Source organism: Gallinula chloropus (assembly GCF_964237585.1).
Source record: "Gallinula chloropus genome assembly, chromosome: 1".
In the NCBI taxonomy this organism is placed as follows: Eukaryota; Metazoa; Chordata; class Aves; order Gruiformes; family Rallidae; genus Gallinula; species Gallinula chloropus.
Genome location: NC_140085.1, coordinates 100,444,489 through 100,464,264, shown reverse-complemented (window position 1 = coordinate 100,464,264; position 19,776 = coordinate 100,444,489). Strand labels below are relative to the sequence as shown.

The following is a 19,776-nucleotide window of genomic DNA, read 5'->3' as shown; positions in this document are numbered from 1 at the left end:
CACGCTGCCACACACACAGAGGGAAGATCAAACATCCTACTGGGATGTGTAAATGAGACAGGCAGACGGGGTCAGGGCAGCGAAGGGAAAAGCCGCACGAGGTTCAGAAAACAAACCGCGGGGGAAGGCTGAGCAAGCCGGAGCCGGCCAGGGCAGAGGGGCTGAACAGGGAAACAAGAGCAGCAGCCTTCAAACTTACATGAAAAGTGCTTTTTCAAGGAGAAAGGGACTGAAGCGCCTCCCAGTTCCTTAGGATACAGGGCGGGCAGCTTTTCTAATTGTAAGGAAAGCGAAGACTCAGATCCTTCTAGAGGTGCTGGACGCCGTCCTTGCCTACAGTGGTCCTAGCAAAAGAAAGAGCTGGAAAGCTTTTGTAAGCTTATCTCCAGAATGTCTTGGTGTCCACTTCTTTTGGGATCCAAGACTCTTGGTTCCAGTGGTCAGTAGGATTCTGGTTTTTTTTTGGGCAGCTCTGGTACCCCTGCTGTGGGCTTTCTTCAGCCCCAGACAGCCTTGCTCATCAGTCCTCATATTCCTGTGACAGGCTTTGTGATGAAGACCCATTTTCTTTCTGAGAAGATCCTCTTTGGGCACAGGCCCTCTCAAAACAAGGGGACAGAAGTGTCTGAGAGCTTCCCTAGCAAAGGGTGTGTAAAGGGAAGTCCCTTAAATGGAACACCAATATTCCAACACTGCCCCAAGTTTTTAGCCTGCACACCACACAGCTTTTGTCAAGTCACCTAAAATCAGTAGCAATTTGTCATGGTTTCACCCCAGCTGGGAGCTGAGCACTATGCGGTCGCTCTATCACTCCCCTTTTCAGCTGGACAGGGGAGAAAATACATACTGAGAGGCTTAGGAGTCAAGCTAAGGACAGGCAAAACAGACTCAATACGGAATAAAAAACCCCATCTAATTTATTACACTGCACTACACATACACTGAAACCAGGGTAGGATAATGAGAAGTGCAACTTCTTCACAGACTCAACTTTACTTACAATTTCTCTCCCTTCCTCCCCCCCAAGTGTCACAGGGGGAGACGAGGAATGGGGGTTTCATTTAGTTCCTCACGAGTTGTTTTCCTTCTTAACAGGGGCAGGGGGCATTCCTCACACCCTTCCTCTGCTCCAGCATGGGATCCCACCCACAGCAGACAGTCCTCCACAAACTTCTCCAACATGAGTCCTTTCTTACAGGGTTTCAGCTCTTCACCAACTGCCCCAGCGTGGGTCACTTCTATGGGGTGCAGTCCCTCAGGCCCATACTGCTCCAGCCAGGTCCCTCATGGCATCACAAGTCCTCCCAGCACACCTGCTCCAGCATTGGCCCCGCTCTTCACAAGCTGCAGATCCTGCCAGGAGCTTGCTCCAACGTGAGTCACAGCATCTTCCATATGTGTCCACCCATTCCAGTCTCCACAGGCTGCAGGTGGGATCTCTGCTCCCCATCATCTTCCATGGGCTTCAGGGGGACAGCCCTCTCCACCATGGGTTTCTCCACAGGCTGCAGAGCCATCTTTCTCTTCGGCACCTGGGGCATCTCCTCCCCACCCCACTGACCTTGATGTCTGCAAAGTTTCTTACATCTTCTCACTCCCTTCTCCAGCAGCAAAAAGCAGCATAAATATGTTATCACAGAGGCGCTGTGACTGTTACTGATGGGCTCGGTCTTGGTCAGTGGCGGGTCCGGCCCTGAGCCAGCTGGTGTTTGCTCTGTCAGCCCCAGGCAAAGCTTCTAGCAGTTCCTTGCAGAAGCCACCCCTGCAACTTCCCCTTCTCCACCAGAACCCAGACACGCAAACCCAGAACACAATTTGACACTTTTGTGTCACAACACCATAAAAGCTCTTTTTTCCCCTTATAACACCACTTCCATGCACAGTGGGAGATGGATACTGCAAGGACCTCAAGTATACCACAGTGAACAGAGTGTGAAATAGGTGGGTACCTAACCTAAGAGACAGGAATGCCTGTTATGAAAACTCTATTTGCTTAGTAATTAAAAAATGTTTTGTTCCACTGAAAAAACACCCCATGCAGTTTCAAGGATTCGTTTCAAGAGCTACCACAAAACAATAAAAAGCCCCTCTGCGAGTACTCAGTCCTCCTCGGCTGTCCAGCTCTTCTCCTTCAAGTTACACCTGCCACTGTAGAGCACCTATGTTTTCTCAGAGCATTTATTCCCTTGCAGTTCCATTAACTGGTCCCCTGTGATGCTGCCCTTCTTGTTTCTTCTCAATCTGAAGCACCAGCAGAAGACACCGAGTGTCAGGAGGAGGATCAGAACCAGTGGTAAGTATAGGATAAAGTTCAGCAGTGATGGGGATGAGCAGATCCTAGACAAAACAGTTGACTCTGGAGTGGAAGGGAAAAAAGGAAAATAAATTGAGGCCCCAAACGAATTTGAGTTTCTCTCTCCTACTGTTTCTATAGGTTATCTTCCCATCACCTTTCCCTCAACCTTCAACAGCTACCGATTTTTAAGAATTCACGCAGGCCCCCTGAGGAGAAAGGGGAGAGAAGACAGGTAATTTGCCTGTTTCTTGTTTGAGACATCAGGCAGAGCCCTGGCTTGTTCAGCTGAAACATCCCAACAGAAGCAACACAGCTCTTCAGCTAACCCAGTCCAGACTGGGCCTAGTAAGGAAACGCCACACACCTGTCCGACACAAGTGACAGTGGTCAGAACTTGCACCACCAAACAGAGAGGGACAACGTGAAAGGAACGGAAACTAGACCCAGGAGGCCCCTTTCTCCCACAGACAACTGCCCCTCCTTTTTTCTGCCACTGGGCTATCATGTTTGAGCTGCCTGCAGAACAGTTCCCCAGTTGAGGTGGAGGCTGTCCATACTGCTGGTGGACCCTATGGGTGCTTCAAAGAATCTGTGTTTGATCAGTCCCATGGTGGCTTGATAGGGAATAATTTCTTCAGCCTCTCCATTTTTGTCCTGGGCTCCTTTTCAGCCACCTGCCCATCAAAATCTTCCTCAACTTGACACGTAGCTTCAACACCACAGGCTCACCTCAGATGCAGCTGGCCTACCATGGAGGATCATCCCAACTCCTCTAGGTCTGTTTTATCCGTCTCAAAAGAGCTGTTCCTCAGGTCTCCTCTTTACCCAAGACCCAGGTGCAGGTGCTTTACTCTTGCTCTACACAACCATGCGAGCGTGTGCGCCTGCTGGTTTGAAGCTTTCCTGTCCGTGGGAGACCCACACAGCCTGGTGGGTTGGGTGTGAACCAAGGGATGAACCAACCCAAGGGATACTTCTGGCTGTGAAATTGGCTTGTACGTCTCTACCTATGAAGCTTTGTGCCCCATCCATAGGGATGGAAGCAGCATTTACTCTCCCACAGGAAACAGGGAGAAGCTTCCACTACAGGAATGCCTCTATAGTACTAGGGAGGTATCCTGAAGGGCAGCATCAGGGTTTAGAGCTGAAGTTGCTCCTGTTTATGGGTATACTTGCATATGGCTGCACCATCAGACCTCAGAAAACTCCAGAACATTGAAATCTGAGAGACAGAGGGGCATTTTGAGATACCTGCACCGCTGGAAAAAACACATAAGAAAAGTCACCCAGCTAATCTCTCAGGTTTTGTGGAACCCACGAAAACCACTTGGTAAAAACACTTACACAGAAATTTGAGGAGAATTTTCTGGCAGCTCCTGTGCAATTTTAGCCATGGTTACTCCACCAGTAATGGGCAACAAGAGACAGAGGGAGCCAATGGAGGAGAAATCTGAGTGCTAGAGGGAGCTGTGAGGGACAACAGTGGGAAGATAGATAACAGCAGGGGTTTGAAGTGCAGTCAGTGGCCCCCTGTGCAATTAAGCCCAGATTAGCTGTGCTGTAGGTGCAGGGTCACACTGGTAGGCTCAATACGTGCCTCTGCCAGTAGCTGGCACAAGGTTCTACAGGGTCCCCTGAGCTCTTCCACGTCAGGTCAGCATTGGTAATTGCTGCAGAAGCTACAGCCATGTGTGGGCACCCAGGCTGGCTGCAGGCACAGCAACTCCAGGGCTCAAGGCATGAGAAGAACAGCGGGCTCCTCTCAGCTGGGAGACACGTGATTGCTTTCAGTTGTATTTCTTCCTCCACATGGGTCATCTGAGCCTCTGATTTCCCCAAAGAGTCAGCAAGAGAGTACTTCTCCCTCAAAGTTACCTCCCTAAAACACTGTATGTGACTGACTGAAGCCTTTGCTTTTATTTGAAATCACACAAGCAGAACCCAGCTCTATTTTTGCATCCAGCAGGCAGCCCAGCTCACCTCAAGAAGACAAGAGTCTGTTTTCAGAGAACTCACTGGAGATCGACTTGCCAGAACCCCTCCCCACAAAAAAACCCAAAAAATCACACCAAGAATTTTTTCCCCAAACCAATTAGCCTTCTGGCCCCAAGGGCAGGTCTGAGAGCAGGGCTTTGTGCCCATGGTCCTCAAGAGAGCTCACAAGCTACAAAGTGTTGCGGGCACAAGAGCGCTCAATGGTACCCTTGGGACTACATATCTCACGCTGTCAGAACTCTTGGTATCTCATCTGACCACCACCTCTGTTTATGATGCCAAGCACCTGGGTCTCAGCCCTGGCAGATCAATGGGGCCGAGACTGGGACCTCTTTCACCCTGCCCTGCCAGGCCCATAGCACGAGGCCTTTGAAGAGCTCTCCTGTCTGCTGTGCTGGCTCCCAACACCACCCTGGCGATCTCACTGAACCCCACTGCGATCCCTTAAGCAAGTCCTGCTGCATCCTTGCCATTGCAGCTGGCACCACCAGCAGACAGTTACCATTACTCCCCTCCCAACTCAACCCCCAGCATAGGTAAAGGGAAACCAGCGTGGGGGGGAGCAGCCCCTCATGCCCGTTACCTGGTGGGACGGTGGTGAGCTGGGTGTACCCTGAGCTTGCCAAGGCTTGCAGAGCCCAGCTCTTCACCTCGCTCTGCAGCTGCCACTCCTGCACCTGGCAGTGATAGAGCCCAGCATCGCCCTCCTCCACGCTGCGCAGCGTCAAGCTGAAGTCACCAGCAGTGGGGCGCCGGAGGTGCAGCCTCGCAGCCAGGCTCTCCTGGGGGTACTCGATGGCGCCGTCGAGGTGGAGGGTGAGCAGGGGCCTGACATGGCCACTCTCCTTCTCCTGGAACCAGGTGGCCGAGAGGTGGGTGGCAGGCAGGCGGGCGCCCTGCAGCAGGCAGCGCAGCGTCACCTCCTCGCCCTCCCGCACCGAGACGCTGCGGTTGGTCTTCTCCAGCTGCAGCTGGTGCTCTGGGGTAGGATGCAAGCAGAAAGAGGCACTGTGGTGTTGCACTGCCATGGGAGCGCTCCCGCCTGCGCCGCCAGGCTGACGGCAACCTTCTGGAATGAAGTGTGGAGGATCGGGATGGCCTCTCACAAAAGGGACACCCACAGGCCTTTTGCTCCTGTGACTCAGTCTCCCTGGGATGCTTTTCCCCACCCCTATCACCTCTACCCCCTGTTCACAGCCCTCTGCTGTAATGCTTCCCACCCCTCCAAAGCAGTGATAAGGCATCCGTCCTTTAGACCAAAAGCCATTTAGGAAGCTGGAATTCTCTGATCCATTTTATTTAGGGCTGCAACCCATAATCCAGGCAAGGCTGAGAGAGGGAAGAGCTGAGCTTGGGAGACCCACTGTGCACCCCAGCAGAACAGCGCCCAAGCTGTGAGCACTTTGGCCTTTGGCCTTGTTCTCAGCAGCAGGTGCTGCAGGGTGAGGAGAACTGCCTGGCTTGCTTCAGGATGCTCGGAAGTACCAGGCAAGGGCTGCTTCTCTATTCACAGGGCTGTACAACCAACCAATCACACCATGAGTTGGAGTGGAACGAAAATGCCACAATTCACTTTGTTGTAAAGCCTTAGACATCATCTGCCACTGGCAAAAATACCAACTTGGTTGGTTTGGGAGGATGTGGCAATTTTCCTGATTCCTTATTTCCCTCGGAGAGTCACTGACACCTCCTGCATTCCCAAATCTGAGATCCAATGCAGGAGCCACTGCTTCTCTTAAGTCCTGTCAGCTTTGGAGCGGGCTGGTGGGGGCCCTGTTGTTAACTGATCCAAACTTCTCCAGTAACACCTGTACAAGAGATAGCCACACACTCACCTGGGAGCTTGAACTCCAGTGTGGTCCTTCCGGATGTTCCCTCTCCGAGTTTGTACCAGCCATCTACCAGCCATCGCCATTCTTCTACCACACAGTAGTACCTGCCCTGGTCCCGGGGGTTTGTGGAGAGTATCCGCAGCCAGGAAACATTGCTGGACACCCTCTGGCTCAGGAACCGGGACTTGAGTGCAGAAGAGCTGAATTTGGCCCCATATTCCAGTACACTCCTGTAGTCAGCCCTTACAATTTGCAGAGGGGTTTCATCTGCCATGGGAGGAGGTACAAAGTACCAGGTAATGGCAAATTGAGACTCGTTCTGGGCAAACATGATCCTGCACTCGATGGTTGTGTCAGCACCGCCAGCAATCTCCAGAGAGCTCTCTTCTGTAGCTACCTGAAGCTTGCTTTCTAAAATGGAGAAACAAAACAATCATGCCAGCTGCAGCTGCCAATACAGGGATGATGGCAAGTAGAGGAATAAGGCTGGCCCTAGAGACCTGCCCGAAGAGGAGTGAGGAAGAGGGTGGTCAGAAGGCAAAGACACATTTAGGGGATGCTGGAGCAGAGGGGAGAAAGGAGGAGAAGAGCAAATCCACACGCCCTTATTTGAACTGTGGCAGGGAATCATGGGGTGCTACTGGGCAGGGGAGTAGCAGAGGAGACACCTGTGGGGACCACAGGGCAGGAATGGGGAGGTGGGGGCAGCCACCATGTTGCAGCTTGGGGCCAAAGCCTCTGTCTGTAGCAAACATGTCTGTCTCACCCTGCTTTTATCGGCAGGCTCACACGCAAGTGACAAACGCAGCCCACAGCTTTGGAGACTGTGAACAAGCATCTTTTATCTCAGAGAAGGCAGAGCTCACGTGGGTTTCGGCAACAGTTGCACCTCAGTTCTTTGCTGTGGTTACTAATCAGAAGCCACATAACACCGCTCCGATCACCCACTGTGACGAGATCCAGCTCAGCACGGAGCAGCTCAGGAGAGCTGAGGTGCTGCCCACAGCTCTGCCCCTGGACAGGGCCCACTGTTGCTCCCATGCCCCTGTGCTGCTGCTCCTGGTTTGAGGGATCTCCTTCCTGCCACACGTCACCTGTCATTGGCACCTGTCCTTCTCCTCTAGCAGCAGAAAGGCTCTGAGCTGATCTCTCTGAAGGGCCTCCAACCACCTGCATTTCCTCTTGGCCCTCCCTCCCCTCCACGCCGAGACACCACTTCTCTCAGGTGGGGCCAGCAGTCAGGCAAAGGACTTTACACACATACCTAGCCATGGGTACACTGAAATCACTCAGCACAAGACACCATCAGGGTCTTAAGGTATGCTGAGTCTTCGGTCTTAGCATTTTTCTGCTGCTCAGCTTGTATGCAAGGATGGCCTGCACCACAGAGGCTGGGGGCAACCGAGCTCCCTTCAGCTCAGCCCCTTGGGGGCTGGTTTGAGGACAGGATGCAGATGACACATCACAGAGGACATGACGAGATACCCCTGCAGAGCATCGCTGTCTCCTGCCTGTGGCCATAGGCTCAGCTGGATGCTCTCCTCCATGGCATCTGCCCAAGCAATGAGACAGCATTTATGGAGAGGGACTGCAGACCAGGAGGGAGTTGCAGCTGTCCTGCATGGGGCTGATGGGCACATCACAGGAGAAAGCCTATGCATTTCCGCTTCTGTGAAGCATTTCTTGAAACTCAAGCACCCCAGTCCAGAGGCCATCAGTGTCTCTCTTGAGAATGATCAATGCAAAATACCCCAACCCCTGTGCTTTGCCTCTGCCTGCACCTCAAATTCACCAACATCTTCCTGCTCACATCCACTTATGCTGCTCTTTTGTCTCTGCACCCTATAGCTCTTCCTCCCTCTTCTCTCCACATGACAGACAGACATGTTTTTGCCCTCAGGTTGACTGTTCCCTCCGCAGCGAGACTTGTGCAAGTCCCAGTAGCTGGTTACTGCCTCACCTCAGCGGTGAGGATTTCAGCAGACGCGCTCACTGGGAGGTCAGGGAGGTGGCCACTCCCAAGGGAGGAACCAAGTGCTGTCCTGCATTTCACAGCACACATGTGCTGCCCTGAAGAAACAGGTACGGGCAAGAAGCAGGAGAGATAGGAAATCAGTGACCTTAAGCTGTGCAAATTCATCTTTGTCCAGAGATGTGGAGATCCAGCAGACTTAAGCACACTTAAGAACCAGATGCAAATTGTTGTCTTCCAACTTCAGGACTTAAAAGCATATTCAGGCCAGAGCAGGCTTCAAGGAAGTGCAAACCTTCAGAGGGGGACACTGGGGATACTCAGAAGCTGTCTGAAGACAGTCCTGGGCAACCTGAGCAACTCCCAGCTGTGCTGCCTCAGTCAGGGTCAGGTGGGCAAAACCCAGGACCTTTCCCCAAACCTGGAGAGGCTGCCAGCACAGGAGACAGCACACTGCCATGGGGGGCCTCTCTCCTGAGTATGGCCCAGCCTGATACCTGCCGGGGTAGAAAATGCTCCAGAGAAGCAAAAGCTGCTAGAGCTCGGAGAGGAGCTGCAGGAACTGCTGCTGTGAGCACTCGATTTCAATGAGCAAAATTGCGGTTAGGCTCTCAGAGATACCTCCAGAGGAAGCAGAACACTTGCTGCAAAGCCCCTTTGTTACAGCTCCGGGTATCCTCTCATTACAACCAAAGATCAGCTACTGAAAAGGCCAGATCAGCTGCCTGCCTTTGCCACTGGTGCAGAAAGACGTGGTTTCTATTTCCCCTTTCAATTTCTATTTAATTAACGAAGCTGAGCCTCTCGCTGCCCATCTTGCTGTGAGCCCTGCCTACTGACAGCGTGCTGCCTGCCCAGCCTGGGACCAGCAGAGCACACAGAAGGGGCACAGAGGCAGCTGATACAAAGCCCCCCAAGGTTTGCTCTGGAGCTGGGGGAGGCCACGGCAGGCAGCTGACAGGAGGCTGACCGGAGCATCGCTTCTAGGTTTGGGCAGCAGAGCATACTACGGCTGGATCTCCATCTGCCTGCTGTGGGATTCCACCAAGGGTTGGATGCTGAGCTACCTGGGAAGTTGGAGATGGAAAGGATGTGCCCTCCTTCCCCTTCTCTTATGACTTTTCACAGATGTTCCCCCCCAGCTGAAGCTACAGGCTAGATCCACAGCAGCATTTAAACTCTTAAAGAACCAACTGATGTCAAGCTGTAGGTAAAGTGCAAAAGTCAGGAACTCCAGTATCTCCACAGGTTCCAACCATGAGATTTTATAAGTAAAGAAACAGGTTAGTGATTTTCATGATTTGCAGCTTCATTTTCTGCAGCTTTGCTTCATCCCATTGCAGCCAGAGCCGGCTTCATTCCCAGACTTCTCTACCTTCCTGAACACCCTTCACTGGTTCGTGCTGCCTTTCTCAGAGAGATGATACTGAGCCTACCACCCACCTCCTGCCATGTATTACCCCCTCCTAGTTCCCAACATCTTTACAGCATCACAGTATCCAGTAACTGTTGCCATACGTTTGGAGCCAAACATCTTAATACCTTGCTGCTCCGCTGCCACCATCGGGGCTGTAAGATGATCTACAAATACACCTGCCCATCTTAATACCATTTACACTACTAACATACGCTCACAGATGCTGTCTGCTGCCGCCCCTAGCCCCAGTGCCACCCCACAGACCCCCTTCTCTGGGGCAGACGGTAGCTCAGGTGTAACATGGAGCACCCCAGCACCCAGCTCTGTGGGGTTGAGAAAAAAAGCAGGAAGTGGAGGAGGAGAGCAAGCAGCGTGGAAACAAGCCCAAACAAAGGGATCAGAGCAGCTCAATGCCACAGCAAACCTATCAGCTGAAAAACACGGAAAACGCATCATTTCAGTTCACTGGGTTGTGGATCCCCAAAATCCAAGGATTCAAGGAAGAAGCCCTCTTTAAAAAAAGGAGGAAGATCTCTCCTTTGGTGGCAGAACAGACACAAGGGAAAAAAACCCCAAAACCATACCCAAACCAGCATATTCTCATGCCTGCCTCCACAGGCTCCGAGCTTTTGGCCAGGACAACCCCTTCAATTCCTGCAGCAGCCCCAGCTGCAAGCAGGGCAAGCCGACACGGAGGGAGCTGCTGCCGGGGGTGGCGGGGAGCAAGCGCAGGGAGGAATGTTTGCCATATCTTCCAGAGGAGGCCAAGGCTCCCGGCGCGGTGCCTGCAGGCCCGGTTGCCGGCGCAGGCCCTGCCCGCGGAGGCGGCCATAAAAGGGAAGTCCAGGAAGAGCCCCGGCTGCGCAGCCCGGCCCAGCCGTGCCTGGCAGGAGATGCCTCCAGCCTGAGCCCCAGCACCTTGCGGCTCAGGGCCGGCTCCCAGCCCAGCAGACAGCCCCGGAGCTTTTTTCCCTTGGTGTGCCTTGAGTACCCCACTACGGGAGGCACTTTGCACCCCCCAGCATTCAACCAGGCTCCTTGGGGCAACTTCTACTTCAGGGAAACAAGGCTTAAAATCTTATTGGTGAGGCTGATCCCTACACACTTAGCATAATCCACAAACACACACACACATTGCTACTCCCCAAGATCAAATTTGCCTCCAAGAGTGTTGTCGGGATCTGTGGCTGCTCAGGAAGAAAAAGAACAGGCAGCACTGTCATGTGAACCCAGGAGGTAACCTGACTAGGACACCCCAGCCACCTATGGTCCTGGCTACCCCTGGTAATGGTTGATGGATTGAAAGTTGCAGAAAGAGAGACCCCTGCTGAAAAAGCACCCGCAGTTCTGCTTACCTGGAAGCAGCACCCTTATCCCCACGGCGTTGGATGTGATGGTGGCGGCTGGCTGCCCCTGCGGCGGGGCGTTCTTCCTCCAGACCTCCACCTGGCACCGGTATGCCCCCTCGTCAGCAGCCACAGCATTGTGGATGTGCAGCCTGAAGGAGGTAGCAGCTTTTGTCAGCTGAGCTTTCCCCTGGAAGCGCAGCTGTGCTGTCTCCCAGTTCATGGTGCCATCTGGCAGGACCTGGACGAGCTTGTGGTAGCGACCAGTGGGTGTGCTGGGCTGGAAGAACCACCCCACAGACACTGGTACCTCCTCCATGGTGTAGTTGGCACTCACTTGGCAGACAAGTTCAAAACTCTGCCCATATCTAACAGTGACAATTCGGCTCCTCAGCGTGGCGTGCAGACCAAGACCTGCTTGGGAGGAGAGAGCCCTTGGTGCTGGGTCAGAAGCCCTGTTCCATGCCACCTTGCTGCCACGCAGCACTGTCCCCACTGGCCCAGCCACCTCAGCCCCATGGCACCAGCATCCCTGCTGCTCCTCTGCCCGTGCCGCTCTCCCACGAGTTGTGCTGTGCTCTTCCAGCCCCACACAGTCCCTGACCCTCTCCTACATCTCCTCCCAGGCCCCTGGACAACCCTGCATACCCTTTTGGCCAGGCTCCCCAGTCCTGCCCTGTGGCAGGGAGACAGGGATCCAGCTGCTGCTGCTGCCCTGTTCACTGCTGCTTTCCACCCTCCACAAAAGCCTAACAACCCTTGTGGCCCAAGCCCAGCACTAAGGAAGGAGAGACACCCTAAAACCACAGCCAAAAGCTGCCTCTGTGGCAATCACAAGAAGAAACAGCATGGGCATTGCACGCCAGGGATGGCAGCGGTTCCACGTTCAGACAGGAGTAGAAGCAGTCAGATGCTGGCACCAGGGATTCGTGTCTGACAGAGGCCACCAAGTGCCTTTGTTGGGCTTAATTACTGTAAGTAATTATGCTGCTAGAACAGGTATTTTGAGCTTCAAGTTAAGGTATCTGGGTGTTTTAGCATGTTATACCCCACTTGTCTCTCTCAAAACATCTCATGGAGGACTCATGCACCCTGCTTGAGATGGGGGAACTGAAGCTCTCCAGGCCAGGTGATCAGCCCCAGGTCACCCTGCAGCAGCAGTGGAGCTCAGGGCACAGCAGACCTCTTTCCCACCTTCCACCCGCTACCCCAGCTTTACCTCCAGCATGCCCAGCTTGAAAGCCCAGAAATAGGAGTGGTCCAACTCACCCGTGGAGCTGACTGTCACTGCTGTCTCCCCCTCCTCTGTCCAGCTCTGGCCTCGGGACCGCTCCGTCACTTCACACACATACCGCCCTCCATCTCTCTCGTCCAGCGTGTTGGGGATCACCAGGGTGAAAGCGCCCGCGCTTGATTTCTCCAGCCGGAGGCTCCCCCGCATCCCGCCATCCCGGTAGGTGCTGCCCAGGCTCAAGGTGCCATCCTGCTCCATGGCGGCCACCAGCAGGCGGGGACCCGTGTGCTGCGGTGGCAGGTGCCACCACTGCACGGACACGGGGCTGGTGGCTCCTCGCACCTCGCAGAGGAAGATCAGAGCATCTCCCGCCGTGACCTGCGGCGTGCGGGTGGACACGGAGAGGTGCGTGCGGCGCTCTGCAAACAAGGGTTACTGCGTGAGAGGGGACATCGCCGTGCTCCTCAGGGAAAGGCAGAGATGGCATTAAATGGGGAGACTAGATAGATCCTGGCACTGGAAAAGGGAAGGAACTGTGTGAAATTGCCAACCAGCCTTTTCTTATAACCTTGGAGAAGGCCTCATGGGATACATATTTCCTGGGATACGTAAAGAAATACTTAAGGACAGTCCCAAAAGGCAGCTCTAAAATATCAGAATAGTCATAATCTAGCTGTGACTGGGAAACCAAGAGTCTCCTATACATCTCAGAGTAGTTTCCCACAAGTTATCCCCCCCAGAGCAGGAAGGGAAGGAGCAGCGATTACTCCTGCCCAGAAATCCCTAGTATAAGGTCATCCTGTGATCCTCAGGAGCAGCAAACAGCAGTTGCTCACAATTTTCCATACCGAAGGTACAGGAGGACCTAACCTTCCTAGAACTCTACCTATTTGTCCCAAAACCTACTGCAAAGACACTGAGCTAAAGGCGTACGCTTTGTTGAGAGCTGCTGCACCTACAGCACTAATGTTTGCCAGAGGAAGTGCTTTTCCCATTGTTATCTACCACAATCTACACCACCCTTGAGCTCTTGCTGCACCCTACAGCCAGGATGAGGTCGGGCTTGAAGAGTTCCCCAGTTAGGGATCACAGCAGGGTTTACCCAGAAGAGCGGACATCAGGATTTACTAACCTATCGGCTTCACGTCCACCTGGATGCCTGATGACTGCTTGGACTGGATGCTGTGAACGTCTCCAGGAGCTTTCATCTCCGAAACAGAGCAGTGGTACATCCCGCTGTCCTTCAGCCCCACCTCATAGACCATGAGGACGTAAACTGTGTTGCTTTGCTTGAACGCTCGGAGCTGCCCCAGCTTGGCTCTCTCCTCGTGTTCTTCCTCCAAAATCAACACCCCACGGGGGTCAACTCTGGCCACTTCCACTCCGTTGAGGAGCCAACGCACTTGGAAGTGCCTGCTTGTCTCCTTCTGGGCTCCCACCATGCAAGTCAGCTGGAGGGTGTCACCTTCAGAAAGGGAGCTTGCGGCAGCAGCGATGTCCACAGAGAGGTCTCTGCCTGTGGGCAATCAAAAGCAGAGAGGGTGCTGGGTGGTCCTGCCCATGCCTCCCTCTGCCTGGCAACACTGATGGCCCTGCAGAGTGGAAATGGGAGGGAATTCTCTACTGAAACATTTTCTTTCATTAAAAAGAGTTATCAGGATGGGCAGTTTTGCCCACAGGGAGATGGTTGCCAGCTCAAGGTGCTAACCAGCGGATGCAGGTGGAGGAAGCACGGGTGTACTCCCAGGAGCGCAGCTCACTGCTTCAGAGCAGAACACCCACCAATATGACCTCAGGACACAGCTGCCTCCTGTTCAGCTCAGGCATCCGAGCCAAGGATGCCTTCAGCTAGAGGCAGCGGCTTTTGCAGGAACTGGTCTGTCTTGGCTCCTGGAGCTCTTCTATTTCATGTAACAAATATCCCAGACACCAGGAAGGAGCACAAATGCGCTTTATCACTCAGTGGTGTTTTTAACTCTGCTGTCTGTACTGGGAGAAGGTGCATGGAGGGCTGCCATTCGAGCTGCTTGTCTGAATGTGACGCTGCTACTCCCACAGGCCCCTGCCCTCACTGCCTGCTGTGGGATGTGGGCAAGAGAGGCTCTACAAAGCTGGAGACGTTTTGAGTTAGTTCCTACAGCAAGCGGGAATAGCAAGACTTGCCACAACGCAGGGAGGTCAGAGGGAAGCAAGAGAGGGTGGAGGTCACCTCCTAGTCCGTCCTGACCCCATGCTGCCCAGCAGCAGGTGCAGAGCAGAGGGTAGAAACAGGGGGAGCACAAAGTCATCTTCCCCTTGGGAGAGCCTGTCAGACAGCCAGCTGCGCCTGAGGTAAGGACCCTGCCTCTGGGTCCTATGATACAACCCACCTCCCTCGTGGGACATTCAAAGCTTTGTCTGCCAATGGCCCCCAGTTCCTGGCATTGGTCTGGCTGAGTGGCTGTAAGCAGAGACCCACAGGGTGTCCCAAAACCCATCGCTGTGACCTCAACACAGCAGTGGCACAGCCCAAAAACAGGAGAGAGGGTAGACATCCTAGCTCACACCAGTTTGTCTCTTTGGTTCCCTGTGCTGCCCCCCCCAAGACTAACAGGAGAGAGTCTGGGTCCTGTAGTTTGGAGGTAAAACAGAGCAGCCCCCAGACTGCCGCTGGAAGGGCTCAAAAGCTACTGACAGCAGAGTCCCCTGTGAATTTAAACACTGGTGCATAAACAGTGTGCGAACAGGCACGTCAGCCACTGCAGACACGTTTGGCATTCCCAAATATTTGGTGGAGAGTTTATAGAAACCGATGGAGCGGTTGGGCACAGTCAGAGTGATTGCTGGCTCCCGGTGAGACAGGGCGCTCAGCCCTGCAGCCCAGACTCTCCCACGGGGTACGTGAAGGAGACCCCAGCCCTGCAGAGGTGATGGAGGGCTCGCACGCCCCGCGGCTGTTTCCCCCTGGGCAATAGCAGCAGCTCTACCGCAACCGTCGTATTGTCCTTTTAGAGCCATCGCCTCTCTCCCACCCTTCACAGCTGCCTCGGGGCAAATATTAAGCTCTGACAAGGTTTCTCTGTTTCTAAAGGCTCCTGTGGCATGGCCACCCACAGCCACACACTGCCCATGGCGATAAGCCCGCTTTGGCAGGCGGGCACGGGAAGGCATGCAGACTGCCATCGCTCACTGGGCGGCAGCACACATGGAAACCCAACGCTGTTCTCAGTATGCAGCAAGGGAAAGCGAAGCTGTGCCTGTCAGATGGGTTTTGGGAACCAGTCTCTGACAGTGGGGCAATGTACTTCCCTCCCCTGCCCCCTGCCCACCTCCCCCCCCCCCCCCCCCCGCCATGCTACCTGGATCCCCTGAGCCACACATGGGGTGCTCAGCTCTCAACCACTGATTTCTCTGGTTTCCTGCTCTGACTCACCACCCTCCTACGAGACACCGTTTCCTCTCACCCACCACTCAGGCTCCACAGCCTCCTCCATCTGCCCCAAAGCATGGGTCAGGGTACACCACCTCCTGGGGCAGATTTTCTGGGAGAAACTCACTCCTTTCCTGCACAAGTTGAAGGACACCAACTAGATGCAGCTTTGTCTCAGCTGCTTTGTGACAAAGCTTATCTGCATGAGAGAGATCTTCTCTTCCTCCGGGCAGAGCTACCCACACAGCTGGGGGAAGAGTGGGGTGAGGGACAGCAGCCAAAGGGCTTGTGGTGGGGGGTGGGCAGGGTGTTCAGAGAAGCAGCAGCAAACACACAATGCTGTAACCATCCCAGCGCAGTGGGGAGAGAGGGGTGTTCCCACCAGTCCTGGGCAAGGCGATGCAGAGCTCACAGATGCCAGGAACCATGGGAAGCTGCTGGACAGAGGGAAGAGGGGGTGCCTGGCAAGATCGGGTGAAGCAGGGGAGGACGGGCAGCATTGGGAAGGGGCTGGTTTTCAAACTTTCCTATTTTATTCCGTCTCTTACGTGGCAGCCGGTCTGAGTCTCCTCTTTCTAAATATCTCATCCTACCTTTTCCAACCAGGAGCTTGGTGCACCCACCTCAAAGCACGCTCTGACCATTACTGAACTACTAGGAGGAGACACAAGGCTGGTCTACCAAACAGAAGCACTGGTTGCTCTGGAAGCTATCAGGCCAGACAGACAAGCCACCTCCAGCAGACAGGAGAGCCCTGCAGCTCACACGGCACATCCCCGCAGTGCCATGGCTGTTGCATACTTCAGCTTTCGAGGCCGCCAGGCCCTCGAGGCAGTCTAATGTTAAATACTGCTCCCTGCACACCAGAGTCAGGCTGCCAGGGAGCCAGGCTGCTGCAGGCACGTGCTGCTCCCTCTGCTAATGCCTGGTGAGCGCCTGAGGGGTTGCATGATTGCTGCTGGCAGCAATCTGCGTGAACCTGCAAAGCAAGAACCACCAACAGCTCCCAAACCATGAGCTGCCAAGTGAACCTCAGCGCCCGGCACGGCGGCCAGGCCCACCGGTGGGTGCCTGGGCTGCAGCAGAGGTGGGCAGAGGCCACTGGAGGCTGCTGCTATCAAGCCTTGAATGCACAAAGGAGCTGGAGACAACTCACAAGTTGGCAAGGGCCTTACCCTGGCTCGTGACTGCCAGCGACGTCCTCCCTGTTTGTTTGCGGGAGATGTCCTTCCACGTCTCATCAGGATCTGCGATCCACTCAGCTGCTTCACAGTACAGCTGCCCCTGGTCGGATGCCTCCACTCCCCCTATGAAGAGCTTGTACGTGGTGTTCCCAACCTTGTTCAGCCGCACGTCCCCCACCAGAAACCTCTGTGTGTAAGAGGGCCCTGGCCTCAAGACAAAGTCCTTGGAGAGGGTGAGGACCTCCTCAGCGGGACTCTCTCCTGCTCCCTGAAGACGGTACCAGCCAACAGAGAGATGTGTGTGCTGGGCGGTGGACTTGGACACCTCGCAGGTGAGCTCCACCGCTTCCCCTTCAGCACGGGTCAGGACTTGGGGCACCATGGAAGCCGAGAGAGTGTCTGCAATCACTGAGCACAGGGGAGAAAGAACAAACAGTGGGCCTTGGCAAAAACCCGTTATTTGTCTCGATGGGCAAACTGTCAGTCACTACGAAGCTGCGGCCAGACCCTGAGGGACCTCACAGTGCAGGAGAAATACCTTTCGTAGCTGACTGACAAAGGCTCCCACCAAGGAATTGGGTGGTTAAAGCCTCAGCAGGGGAGAAAACATGGTGAACCATTCTGCATTACCCTCTTCAGGCAAACTATGGGCAGTCTTAATTAAGCAAACTCAGGGAGATTAATGAGCAGCCCCTCATGATCCTAAGCTGAAACAGGTGAATGTGAGATGGACATGGCATACTACTGTGTATGGAGACTCAGTAGGCTCACAGCAGGGCCATTCCCTTTGCCTCTCTATCCCACTGACCTCCCTCTCCCAGTGCTCCACAGGAGCTACCCGCAGAAAGAGGGAGGGGGCATCCTGCTTGAGTCAAATCCCATTCCCTGATCTGCAAGGACACCAGCAACTAACACACAGAACATCTGGCTGTGAAATGTTGTGGCTGCATCAGAAACTGCAGTTCAAGCCTGGACATAGGATAGAGAAGCTTATTTTCCCTTCCCTTACCCTGGAAGGGAGGCAGCGACCTAAGCAACCAGCTGAGACCTCTGGGCATCCCAACCTCGGCCAGCCAGGCAGGGTAGGATACAGATCCCACAGTGAGGAGAGAAGAAGGAAAATTTGCGCCCACCAGTCCCATTAATCTCCCCTTTCCCCAGCTTTCCCTTCTCTGTCGGGGTCCAGGAGTTGAGCACTTCCACCAAGCATAAAAGGGGGAGCAGCGGAAGCCGGCCTGCACCCCTGCCCAGGACTCACCCACGAGCTTTGTCTTGGCGCTGTAACTCCCAAAGTACCTCCCATCAGTGCTGGGCGTGTGGCACTCGTACTCCCCGGCATCCCGGTCCTGCAGCTCAGTGATGTGCAGCAGGACGGCGTCGCCCTGCACCCGCTCCACGTAGATCCCCCGGCTGTGCACCCGCCGGGCGTAGACGGCGTAGGGGAAGGAGGGGTCGTTGGTGCTGACGATCTGCACCTCCCGCTCGGGGGCCGAGGGCAGGTAGATGGACCACTGGAAGTTCTGCTCCGCCGGGCCCTGGTAGCCGCTCACCTCGCACCAGAGCGTGACGTGGGACCCCTCCGTGCGGTAGAGGGGCCCCTTCTGAACAGTGACGAGGCGTTGGGCACGGCTCGAACCTGTCAGCACACAGTGAGCACAGGTGGTGTTTGCAGAGGCACACGCTGCCCGAGGGCTGCACAGCCAGGACAGAGGCGAGTCTGGACTGCGCCGTAATACCGAAGAGAACTGCTGTGCAGCCTCACTCTGTGAGGCACCAGATCCAAAAGGACTTTGAGAACACGTTCTCACACACCGTCTCACACACCGTGGCCAGAGGTCTGCCAAGCCTCCTCGTGGCTGGAGAGCATCACTCAGCCACCTGGGCAGAGGGAGCAGCAACAGGCCGAGATCACTGGAGGAAGCTTGTGGTGTATTGAAATTAAGAGGACCAAGCACTCAAGTCCTGCAGAAGAGGAGGGGGGAGGTGGGGGATGGGAAGGGAGCAGGTACCAGAGCTGACCACTGCCAGAGAAGGATATGGGGTGCAGAAGCCAAGGGACAGAGACAGCAGTGGGAGCCATCAGGCTGCGTGATGCAGAGGGGCTTCGTGGACAGAAAGGAGGGAGGGTGCAGGAGAGGGGGCCAACAAGAGCTCCTTTGACAACAAGGGGTATAGGGAGGCATCAAGGGCTCCCTCTGTTTCTGCCTGCAGAGGGTTTTGGGAGGTGATGGCCACCCATAAGCCCTCCCCTCCTACAGAGCTCCAAGTGCCAAAGTTCTTCTCTGGTGCCTGGCACGCACACCAAGCAAAATGCCCACACGATGTGGGCACTCAGTCAAAACAGACACAGAAACTGGGTCAGGGAAGAGAACTGGTGGTGGCACAGCCTAAGAAACCTTCAGAAAACCCCTCCCAAGGGAAGGGGATATGTGCAAGGTAACTCCTTTTGCACCTCCAGCTGCCATGCAACAGGGGCATGGTTCAGGCTACGGCTTTAGAGCAAAACCACAGTGCCAGAAGGAGAACACACCATCACAGGACTCTTACCATAGCCACCAAGCCAGAGCAGCATTGGCCACGGTGGGGCCATCCTAGCCCTGCAGCCCCAGCAAGGTGCACTGCTGAGTCACCCAATTGCAAAAGGTCCTGTCTTGCACCAAGGGGATGTTTACTTCCCCATCACCCACCCCAGAAAAGCCCCCACCATGGTGCAGGGCACTAACCTGAGAGGAGGAAGAGGAGGAAGGCAGCCGCCAGGCACCATGCCAGCCCCATGGGAAACAGCTTCACTGGGGTCCTCTCCCAGAGGGGTGGTGGAAGGCTCTCATGAGCAGTGGCGACAGGCCCCCAGCTATTTTGAAAGTGGCTGGGAGGAAGCTGCCCAGCAGTGGTGGTTTCCTCTGCTGAGAAATGGCAGGGAGAGCCGCAAAGTAACACGCCTCTAGGAGGTGACAGCCAGCACCCCAGCCCCACACCGCCTGGGCAAGGGTGATGCTCCAGACCCCTCCCACCCTGCGTGCGTGCTCGGCGCCCAGCGCTACTGGCTGTGGCTTTGCTGTCCCACAGCGGCTCACAGGGTGACCAGCCCTCC

At 54.8% G+C, this 19,776-nt stretch overlaps 1 protein-coding gene across 1 annotated transcript; it reads right to left on the bottom strand.

Annotated features, from left to right (window-relative positions):
• Positions 1-2,159: 2,159 nt before the first annotated feature.
• Positions 2,160-19,460, bottom strand: CD101 (CD101 molecule; the record flags this gene model as incomplete). Its single annotated transcript, XM_084279043.1, has 9 exons — positions 2,160-2,356; positions 4,875-5,270; positions 6,127-6,534; positions 10,868-11,272; positions 12,128-12,511; positions 13,225-13,608; positions 16,677-17,093; positions 17,944-18,314; positions 19,405-19,460. 9 exons carry the CDS (start codon positions 19,458-19,460, stop codon positions 2,160-2,162), a joined length of 3,018 nt encoding a protein of 1,005 aa, XP_084135169.1.
• Between the last annotated feature and the right edge of the window lie 316 nt (positions 19,461-19,776).